This window comes from Cydia fagiglandana, chromosome 14 (assembly GCF_963556715.1).
Source record: "Cydia fagiglandana chromosome 14, ilCydFagi1.1, whole genome shotgun sequence".
NCBI lineage: Eukaryota > Metazoa > Arthropoda > Insecta > Lepidoptera > Tortricidae > Cydia > Cydia fagiglandana.
The window spans coordinates 304,416-316,654 of NC_085945.1; the positions used below are offsets into that span (position 1 = coordinate 304,416).

Below are 12,239 nucleotides of genomic sequence, written 5' to 3' on the forward strand. Positions count from 1 at the left end.
AATTGACTCAGGACGCTTACAATATCAATATAAATCCAACATAAACTTCACTGACAATTTTCAGCTTTATAACAACATTGTCAAGTTACCTTTCGTTTCGGGTATCTTGATGCTCGAAACTATAACCTTCTGTGTTACGGTGCAGGGCAGGCTATATAAAGATAAAGGTCGTTTATTTTTCATTTAGGTATAATACAATGTGCTTATATTATGAAAGTCTATTTTATGGTTTGAGCCTTTGTAACCAAGTAAAGCTTACTACGCGTTTTGTATGGCGCCTCGCCTTCCTTCCATTCAACAAGATAAACTAATTCGGCCACGTGCCAAAATGTTAGCGTCACGACAATAAATTAAAACTATCCTAACAATGGCTTGCTGATTGTCACTACAAGGCCTACGTGCTTTCATCAGCTGATCAATGAGTTCACTATACTTGCACCGATAACTATTGTCAGTTACGTTACGTACGGAATTACGTTTGATTTATAAGTCAATTTTACCATGGATATATATCCCTACAATGTGACCCGTTTTCATTTACCCTTGAATGTATATAGATTACGATGATCAGCTGTTAGACTGGTAGTCTGCATTAATAATGCACAATTCCATGTGTTGCCTTACGAAAGTAAATAAATATTTCAAGTGCGTGTCGTTGTTTGTTCAGCTTGGCTTCACCAATGCCCATTTCCTTCCATTTACAAACGTGCAATTTGTTTGTATTATTGTGTACACTATTTATTGACAAATAATAAACTTTATCACAAAGACATAAGGCGCACAGATGGTCAGTTAAAGTATTGCTGTTAGTGCAACCGTTACATTACGAACATTTGGCTATTCTTTGTTTTGTCGACCTTCTTTATGAAGATTATATCGTATCGTTCTTGATCACGAAAACAGAAAACTTATAGGTATTTTAATTTCGATTACTTAGAGAGAGACTTAGAGAGCCAACGACGACGCCCTAATGGCATATATGTACATTGTAATAGCTGATATAGCGCACGTGCAATGGACACACTTTACAAACAGACAGGTTAATTAACTAACGAGATGACCACCTTATATTAGTTTTAATGAGGTTTAGTTTATGATTTATCGGTTAACTCTGCCGACGACGGTTCATCTGGATAAATGACGTACTGGTTGTCTAGGTAGGCCATTAGGTAAAAGATTTTTCTAGATAAATGTTAGTGATTAATTGATGTTATGTTGGGTGTTAATAATTAGCGAAAGATTTTTTAAGGTATGGTAATTTTATAGCAGACGGACAAACGTGCGCTGAAATTATCATTTGTTTGTTTCATTGTTTAGTGTTCGAGGTGATCGTAGCGCCCTAGCACTCCTAGCCTAGCAGTCACGTAACCATTAAAGGCTTATACAAAATACAAACAAGTACCTAAGGCCATTACAGTTCTACCTGGTACTAGTTACTCATTCAACAATAGCTATTCATTCTGAAATAGGGCTACCAGATTAAACATTCTGATAAATAATTCAGAAACAGCACACTATCTCAGCAAAATGAAATAGGAATTAGACAACAAAACCCTCGCAATTCTTGAAATGTAATCTATTTCAATAGCAAGGTCATCTATCACTTGAAAATAATGTCTGCAACTCGAAATACAGTCTACATTTACAGACGAACATTACATAGAGGCATCGAATATGAAGTGCCACTTGTAAACTCGAATGCAAGTACTTTTATTAATTATGACAAAACATATAATATAATGTAACGTGACAACTTTTCTTCGGCTACTATAATGCCACGATATTAAAGATATGAGGTTTGTCAAGATATCTTTGTATCGGGCAACCCTACGGTTAACCCGTTGGAACAAAAGGAGTGCGGGTTCAACCCCCCGCCCGTCTAGCCGGAGCCCGATGGCGACTGCGGCGGAATCGAAAGTAAATTACCCGAAATTCATTACAATAATTACGTCGCGTTGAATTAAACATGAGCCTGCGTTTAACTTCATTCCTCGTCGTTATGTCGATGGATTAGCCGCAGTTTTTAGGTTAACAAACAATTATGTATCCGTAGCTAGAATAATACCTAGTCAACTACTTGGGCAAGCGCTGTATGTATCACATACTCGTATTATGCAATCCTAAGATTGAGTAATGTCCACCGGGAGCACATTCCCCAAACGATATTCTTCTAGAATTCGTATCCCGTGTGGTGTTTTTTTCTCGTTCACCGCTAGGCTGCCTCGCATTGTTTAGATAGTTAATATGCTACTTTACCTTAGATATCAATATTTCAAATTAATTAGTAAGTATTAGTAGGCACACGGTATAGCTCTCAGACTCCAGACTAATATTTCTTTGCTATTGCTGGTCGCTTTGCAGATCCATATCGATTCATTAACCCATAATAAAGCTGTTTGTATACAAATAGTACATTTTTGATTTGATTGTTACGGTAAGGTAATAATAAAATAAGTCTAACCTTGCGCTCAAATCAAATGTGCAAAAAATTGCTCGTTACCTCAGCTACTGAAGACTACATTAAATTGCCAAGGCAAAACATAAGCGCGTTAGACCATTCAAGAATTATACTACTTTTAGAGCCAATTTGACTAACAGACGCTGCATTGAGAAAAAGATCTTGGAATAACCCTTAATGCACCAAATTACGCAATCAGACATAAGTAATTCAGTTTACATTATAACGTTGTGAAGTGCAATTATATGCATTTTCCATGGCTCTTTAAGGATCAAGGTTGTCTGTTATGTCGTGCCCTGAATATTTCGCTAATTGCTTTACAAATATGGGGAAGGCAGGTTATTCAAAACACAACGTTATGATTATGAAATTTATGAAGCCAATAAAATAGACCAATCGTTTGCTTTACTAAGCCATAAAGCAAGGTATACTCGCACACCGTACACAGCAACTCTCTTGTAGTTAGTAGGTAGAACTAATAACAGGTGAACTTTTCGTTTCGGGCTGGTGATGGCGGAGCGAAAAAAATGGAATCCCCATATATAAGCTCAATTATAACAGACCGAGGACTGACATTATTGTCTTTGCAATAAGATTTACGAATTGTCAAACTGTGAATTTTCAATAACAATTGTTTGAATAAGGAATATTCCTATAGTTTACATAACTGAGAAATAAATCCACTTATTAATATGTATTGAAACTCATCAATTGACTCACAAACTTTGAATTGGGTCAACAACATCACGAACAATCAAGTCGCTCGGGACTGAACGCCCTGTTTGTGTTTACTTTTTGCCAAGCTCCAACGAAAATGACAAAAACAGAAGCCATTACTTTTTATAACTGATTGCAGCGATTGGTAAGTATAATTTCGCAACGAAACAAGGCTTTATAAACAGATACTAAGATGGATTAAATTGTGTTTTCATGAAAACTCCGAGGTAGGTAAATAAGGTGCCCTCTTTATTTTATTTGAGTATCATGAAAAGTTTATTTTCTGGCACCTCTTGGACATTGAACCTATTCAAAACTACGTGATAAACTATACATACATGCTGATGTGCCTATACAGCTCGTACTCATAATCGGCTAGCTATCTAATTCATGCGAATACTGGATAAAACTAGTGATAATTCGCAAAGTTACAGCCGCGTTTAGAAACAATACATTCTCAGTACAACTATGGGAGCCGCCGCCGCAATAGAATCTCCAAAAGCAAGATTAATAAAAATCCATAGCTACCTGGACTCGAATATTTGGGGGCGGCATAGAGGCAATTTCGTTTGTTCAGCAGCGTAAAGCATATATCTGTTTTCGCTACAGGCTTTAAGTCAATATATAGAATAGAATAGAACCCTGTAGACCTGCAAAACTGTTATGTTAATCATGTTTACCGCTTTTTTAAGAATGTTTATCCTTGTTGTCCACCAGGAATTGAACGGCTTCTACATCCCCGAGATGACCTCGATCGTGTGCAAGTCGGCCGCGGAGATGGCGCGCGCGCTGCGCACGGGCAACCGCGTCCGCGCCTCCGGCCGCACCGACATGAACGAGCACTCTTCCAGGTCCCACGCCGTCTTCCTCGTCACGGTGGAGTCGCAGCACAAGCCCAGCAACCGCATCCGGTCAGTACCTACACCATTCTCTAAACTCTTAACACAAACAGGCGGACAGTAGAGTCTTAGTGATATGAAGGGACCCCTTTGGGTACGGAACCCTATAAAAATCAAAGTTACAACTATTTGGCGACCGGTGACAATCAGGAGCTATGATGCTTCAAAACGAAACATGTATCGGAGGACCAGGACGTGTGATTAGATTAAGTGTAGATAGAATCTAGAGAGGTCGTCAATATGACTTGCAACGGATGAAACAACACCTAATTCTGAGTTTATGCCCCATTCAGACATCAAGAATAATAGAACATAATGTCTTGAGTCTAATTCGTCATAAATTGCTTACGCCTTGGTTATGATTGCTCCCAAGGAATATCGATTCATGCAGCTCGCTAAGCAAAGCATCTTTCTTCTTTGAATTTTTTAATTAGTGAAGCCGGACTGAAACAAAACCTAATTGGCCGTGATCCAATCCAATTGATCCTCGTATCACGACCCGATGAAACTCACGCAGACAGCTAATTTAGTTTTAATTAACACAAGTTAATTACTCATCCCAACACTCATGAGATGGATCGTTGCTCTCCGAGTTCGTGTTAACATCTCAACAATTGGCATTGGCATCTATTTTTATTGCTACTTATCTAATTGACTTAGAAAATCCGTAATATTATTTGGCTGTCACATATCGTCACGCTTTATGTAGGCAATTATAATTACCTACTAGATAAATAATCATACTCATAACAATGTTATTAAAACCAAATAAATGCCAAACCAAATTAATTTTAGCCAAATAAAAAATAATGCGTCGTATGTGGAAATTAAAAGACTGGCACAAGAAAGAAATGATTGGCGATTGCTCCACCGACAAGAGCAAAGCTCTTAAGTTATGATGATGATGAACAATGTTATTGTCACCAAAATCTGTATGTAAGTCATTGTTATAGAACAGTGGTCGGCAATCTGCGGCCCGCGGGCCGCATGCGGCTCGTGAACATGTCACTTGCGGCCCGAGAGTCGCCTTGGCTATTTTGTATGTAATAGTGACAAACGACAGTGTCTCATTAACTCATAAATATAAACAAAGTACGGCCCGCGTCACCTCTGTTAACTACTATGTGGCCCTTGGCTGCTAAAAGGTTGCCGACCGCTGTTATAGAAGATATCATCATGCTATTGTCTTAACTAGGCATTTTAAAGTGGCAGTGAGTGGGTAGCTACTGGACTGGGCATGACCCAATTTAGAGATGATGCTATCCTAGCTGACACGTCAGGACGCAGGCAACCTTCAGTAGAGTCATGCCCTCCTGGTGGATTATACATTAACGTTGTCCTTGTGACTGAAATATTATTGTTATTAAAATGATAGACCTTTGGAAGGATGTATGGAGCGACGATGAAGATTACTATTCGAGGTACTTACTCTTACTTTTTTACTAATTTGCTCTCCACAATGGCCTCCCTCAAGGTTCCGCACTTGCACCCTTACTCTTCAACCTTTACACCCACGACATACCGGAAACAGCGTCTAGAAAATTTATTTACGCTGATGACATCGCCCTAACTCACCAGCATAAATCCTTTGACTTCTCGGAAGCACAACTAACTTCAGACTTACAACTGCTGAATACCTATTTTAAACAATGGAGACTAGTTCCGAACGCGTCCAAAACGGAGATTTCAACTTTCCACCTGAACAACAAACTAGCTTCATACAACCCCGCAGTATCGTTTGATGGTAAAGCGCTTGTGTACAACCCACAGCCCAAATACCTTGGTGTAACCCTTGACCGTTCTCTGACGTACTGTGCCCATCTAAGCAAGCTAAGCAAAAAGCTCGGAACCCGCAACAATATCCTGCATAGGTTGACCGGAACAACATGGGGAGCTACCGCAGATGTACTCCGGACTACGGGCCTCAGCTTGGTTTTCTCTGCTGGGGAATACTGTGCACCCGTATGGCTTAATAGTGCCCACGTGGAGAAGGTAGATGTTCAATTGCGGAAAGCCATGCGCTGCATATCTGGAACCATACAGTCGACCCCAATCCAGTGGCTACCAACACTGAGCCACATACCCCCACCGCACCTCAGAAGACAGCAAGCCCTGCTCAGCGAAGCCACCAAAATCTCTAAAAATCCAGAACTGCCAGCCTATCCTGAATTCATGTACCCTCCCAGACAACGCCTAAAATCCCGCCACCCGTCGTACTCAACGGCACACGGACTAATGAAGGATAACTTCAACATCGGAGATAAATGGATGGAGGAATGGAATTCCAACCTGCCTACAGCCTACAGCGATTACAATCCCACTGAAAGACCCAAAGGCTTCTCGGCCCCAAGACGGGAATGGTGCCAGCTTAATAGACTTCGCACAGGGCACGGTCGATCTGGCGATTTTATGTTTCGGTGTGGGTGGAAAAACTCACCGGAATGTGATTGCGGTGCGCCTATACAATCTATCCACCATATAATTCACGAGTGCCCAAAACGAATGTACCCTGGTGACCCTCTGGACTTAATAGCGTTTACTGATAACGCAGCCCAATGGGTGAAGAACCTAGACATTAATTTGTAAATAAAACTGTGGAACGACTCATAATGAATGCCATACGAATAAATAAATACTAATTTGCTAATAAGTATGGATATATTTTCGCGCACTTCATGGATATAAAGTGCGCGAAAATATCTGATACACTTATTTGTAGCACCATACGAGTAATAGCGTGCCACATATTTTTACGCGGTACGTCGCACTGCAAGATATTATTGCACCTAGTCATTGCATTGTTTCGGACAGTGCTGTTACCGAGGAACGATTTTTGAATTACGTCGTTTGCAGGCTTAGGGGTCATCCATTAATTACGTCACACGAATTTCTAGGTTTTTTGACCCCTCCCCCCCCTTGTCACATTTGGTCACATTTGGCAAACCTCTCCCCCCTAGTGTGACGTCACATTTTTTCTACGAAATCGCCAAATCGAATTAAGTAAGTACCTAAGTATTATTAATATTTTATCAAAATATTTTCGACGATATAAATATTAGTAATTTTATAACCCAAAACTGCTTAGGAAAGAAAATTAAAAGAATAAAAACGATTATCGTTTTAAAAACTTGTTATTTAAATGTACAGCGAATAAAATAATTTAAAAAATAATTTCGGTTACTGATGAAGTTAAAGTGACGTCACAAAGTTTGTGTCTCCCCCCTCCCCCATGTCACATTTTCTTGACCCCCTCCCTCCCCCTAAACGTGTGACGTAATTAATGGATGACCCCTTATGATATGTTAGTAAAATTTATCGCGTGGCAGAATCTCTTTCTGAAACCGTTCGGATGCTCTTTTACCACTCACACACTCTTTTAACACTTCAACAACACCACAGGTCTGAAGCGTGACGGCGGTGGACTCTACTCTATGTGTAGATTCGGGTCAAGCTTACTCTGCATGGCATTTGCAATGTCATCACTAATGTTAAATGTCTAAGGGTAGGTTGCACCAAACCGTCTGAATTTTATTGTATGGGAAGTTTAGCTCAGCTGCGTGACGTTGATCAGTCTGTTAATTGTTGTTGGTGCAACTGGTCCTAAACCAATCCTTCTGTTCAATCGGTGCAAAGATTAGCTTAAACGGACTCTAAACCCTTTATTGCTTATCTGATTAACGAAAGACCCATTTCTATGCAGATTCTTACATTAGATATTGCAATGGTCTAATTAGTTGTCAGTCAGTATGTCGGTGTGATCGGGAAGTCACGGCGCACGCTTCCGACGCGCCGCGTGCGCACCACAGTAAAGTAAACATAAACAATGGTTCCGCCATTGACTGATTGTGGCATTTGCGTTTGCCACAATTAATTTATAAGATTAGTCCATATTAGAAGAAACCTATTCAGGCAACAAAAAAACAAGCCAACGAAGGGCTCAGAATTATGGCAGGCGCTCTTTACAATATTGTTGTTTACATATTTCTTGGATGTTTCATCTTGCTCGTGTTGCGCCGCTTTCATGCGTGAGGACTGGAGGTTTGTAGGTAATTTTTTGGCTACTTTACGCGCGACCATTGATATTGCAGCGAGCCTGTCACTTCCATAGAGCAATATGAGCGATAGAGTTGACATATGATTTCCCGAATAACAATTTTCACGTTAGGCCAATGAAAACGAATTTATACTTAATCCGAATTTTAATGTTTATAATTCAAAATGCTTAATAAAGGATACCGCAGCATATCTAGACGTCATTATAAGATGTTTGTGAAAAGTAGTGAAAACTCCCTTGCCCACTTGAACACTTTCAATTTTCCAAGATATCAATCGATATGAGTATAGTACGTAAGTATAAATGTATGCGCTATCTTACAAGTTTTTCCAATGTTTTTACCAACAGCGGAACTCCAATATTCATGTGTTTGTATAGTGTTTACACAACGATTGGCAAACACGCGGTGTTTTGTGCAATGTCGGTTAAAACAAAGGTAATCAGCGGTTTGCCGCTGGTGCCTCGTTTGGGCGTTTGGGAAACAAATCATAATAATCTGAGCTAGTTACGTAAATTCTACTAATATCATTATAAACGCGATTTGGCTGTATGTTAGAGATAAACCATTTTTAAACTGCGCGCCCCAGAATTTCGGCATAGGAGTTTTCTACTTAGTTGGATCAAGGTACAGGCAGCCAAGAAAGTGGTCTACCACTTTTCGACTCTATCATTCAGATGATGATGATGATGATGATACCGTACATCGAGGTAACTTTGAAAGCTCTGTAATATCTACTAAACCAGAAGCAATTCATACTTTAGCAACACTTATCATGGCATCTTGCATACTGTTGCTACAATGGAAGGTGCTTCTATAGTAGACGCAAACCAAACTGACGACTGGAGCCATATCACTATCTCTCTCACCCTACCTACGACCACGCGAGTGTGAATGAGAAGTTTTACGACCCCAGTCGCCAGTTTGGTTTGCGTCTACTATAGTTTAGTAGATACTAGCGATTTTCAAAACTGCCCCGATTTCAAAGTTACCCCGGCATCTTAGGTGATTTTATACGTTAACAAACACTGACGAAGAAGACGCGGACATAAATTAGTATTAATAGTGTCTGCAAATGCCTGTACCTAAGTAAATGTCCGTCAACGACCGTTTCCACCAGCTTGCCCACTTTACACCTTACTGCAAGGAGATAAGAGAATGGTCATGAACATGAAATGATGTTTGTGTTGTGTATTTAGCAGACGTGCTCGTTGCTACTTGGTCACAATTTGCATGCAGTGTTAATCATGCTACACGGGCTAAGTAAATTACTGCATCCTTTGACAATGCGAGTCCTTTTGTTCACTTCGATGTCTCCTTTCTGAACGATTCAACGTCTCCCTGTCATAACAAATTACGTATAGAATTGTCACCGTCTAACAAAACCGATGTTCAAACGCGGCAGGTCACAAACCATGTTAATCATTCTGTTTCCTCTCTATGCAAGACACCTGTTCTGGTCTCTATTTAGGTTGTTACTTGTTCCTTAATTACTACTCGGCGCAGTTGGTAGCTCTTCAACCCACTGATGTAGGGTAGGGATGTAGTCGTTTTCAGCAAACAACAGGGGGCGGCGTACCGTGAAGGTCGTTCTTCTTCCACCGACCTCGCTCGACATTCACCTGCCCGCGAATTTTCCGCATTCTACGGTACGAGTATTGCCCACTCGCTACAGTTACCAAACAGGCTATAGGGTGTACCACTAAGCAACCCATTTTTGGCAAGTGTCGTCGATCGTTGAAACTGGGATTTTCCGCATTTTGCCCACGCGCCACCGACGTCGCTGAACGGGCTGCAAAGTCTAACGTAACAAACCATATTTGGCAAATGTCGTCCGACTTCCTACTTGTCTTGTACTGTAGGTAGAGTTGGCAAAACTTGTCCGTTCTTCATTATGAACTCCAGATTTTCCGCATGTTACCCACGCACCATTACGTTACCAAGCAACCTAACCTGTAGATTATTATTTTTGATTAAAAAAATAATGATAATAAACAAAGTTGTAACCGACAGAAATACAAAATTCCAAGAATTACAAGCTGTACAGGTTGCACAGTTAACACATGTAAGTAAATGTAGTTTTTCGCGGCAGGTCTTCTAACGGCAATTTTAATTAGTCAACTTACGCGACATATGATAACCGATAAGTGACACCAACGTTATGTTAAACGCTCAGCGCGGCGGGTGGTCGCGCCCAAATCGATAGTAAAATGAGCAGCATTACTGTAATGGGGTTACAATTGAGCAGAGCACATGTTAGGAGTTATTACTCGCCGTATAAATAAATAGGTACGTGTGGTGTAGCCATTAACGTTACGTAATGAAAAAATAAGCTAATGCATTCCATTTGCCATAGCAGCAGCGTAGTGTTTTTAGCTTATAAATAAAAAATACAAGCCTATATACTCGTAGGAAGAAGAAACGGCGAAAGAGTACAAATGGATAGTTCTATTCCTATTTACATGATGAACTTTGTCTCATCTTACAACCTTTGAAAGAAAAAATTGTTCGTTTCTACTTTATGCTTTTGATACCAACATAGGTACAGAGTCGGAAGGTCTGAACTTTGCCATATATTGAACCGATTAAAATTTTCATCGTATCTAAATTATTTGCTCAGTAGTTTTTTAGTAGTACCTATCTAGGTTAATAATTGCTGTATACTCGTATCTGAAGGTTAATTCACGTCCGGTGGATCGCAGCGATGCCTAATCTAAGCAGCACTCAATTTAACGCCTGCTATCCACTCGTAAATCGAGAAAACAGTAACCACTTACAATGTACCTATATTGAGTGCACTATCGACGGTCTATTTCTGATAAAAGTAATAAAACATAAGGCCTCTTATGCTGAAAGCCAATTGCGACGTCGTGTTAAACACAAGTTGTTTTTGTTTTCTTTTTTGTGTGATGGAAGTGTCTTCCCAAAATAGGAAACCTTAGTCTTATAGGGAAAAAGTCCTAGTTAGACTTAGATTACGCGAATAGATTCGATTAGCAGATAATTTCCACTTCGACCAATTTTCACACGTCCACTGTGGTAGCTCGCATGCCTACGCGTCGCGATCGTCTCAGTGTTTATATGTTTATCTACCTGTATAGCCATTTGTAACCTATAAAAGACTTTATCGGGAAAAACTACAAGTGTGTTAAGTGGTTAAACGATAATCCTGTAGTTGACTCCCGACCTCGCGGCGTCGCATTATCGGCAACAATTCGCACACACTTCAGGGACGCCGCCGCCCCGACACCAAATGTGCTGCAATTTTCTGCATTATTACTCATTACTTTTTTTTAAACATACATTAAATAAATGTGCTGCAATTTACTCGATTACTCATTAGTTTTTATTTTCGTTTTTTATAATATAATTATACTTAAAAATCTTAAAATATTTAGGTAAATAATATAAATGTAGAAAAACTAACTTTGACTGGTATCATCAAGGCACATCATATGATGATTATTAAACTTATTGCAACGAGATGAGTTAGAGTAGGTTAATCATTGGTTAGCTAAAGTGTGTTGCAGTGGATACTTGTTAAGTTAATAGTCGCGGTCATTACGTCATTATATACGTTGTAAATACTTACAACCTCTTTATGCAATAATGCAAATAATAAAAAACACTTGTTTATAAATGTTGGCTGTACCACACGGAAATCAAAGATTCCAGCAGCGAACTAACGCTCAACGAATGATTTGCACAAATATGGTCTGGCCATCTGCATATCGCCTGATGTTGGTAATGCGACCTCGAGCTAACCACTTCAAACATGCATTTTTCCGTTTGTAAGCAACACACACAAAAACTGACCGTCGGTGAATTTTATGTCTTTGAAATAGGGTTTGCGAATCGTTTGTATAGTTCGTTTTTTTAGCATTAAAAAGAACTTGTAAGAAAGGTAAGCGATCTTGACATGTTTTTTAAATGAAAAACGATTTTTAAAAATCAGTAACTATTACTTATGAAAGCAGAAGAATATAAATGATCGAATTAGATTCATAAAATTGTTACATATTTTCCGTTACTTATTTTTAAAACGTGTTTTTCAATTAAAAGACTTATCACAATTGTTTACCTTTTTTCTAATGCTAAAAAAAACGAAATATA

The 12,239-nt window shown here is 39.4% G+C and overlaps 1 protein-coding gene across 1 annotated transcript in view; it reads left to right on the top strand.

The window, feature by feature from the left end:
* LOC134670582 (kinesin-like protein Klp68D) overlaps window positions 1-12,239 on the top strand; it is a 44,989-nt gene that overhangs the window by 22,401 nt on the left and 10,349 nt on the right. The window contains exon 5 of the mRNA XM_063528383.1: window positions 3,893-4,086. Coding sequence (XP_063384453.1) covers window positions 3,893-4,086 — 194 coding nt within the window. The remainder of the gene's footprint in view (window positions 1-3,892; window positions 4,087-12,239) is intronic.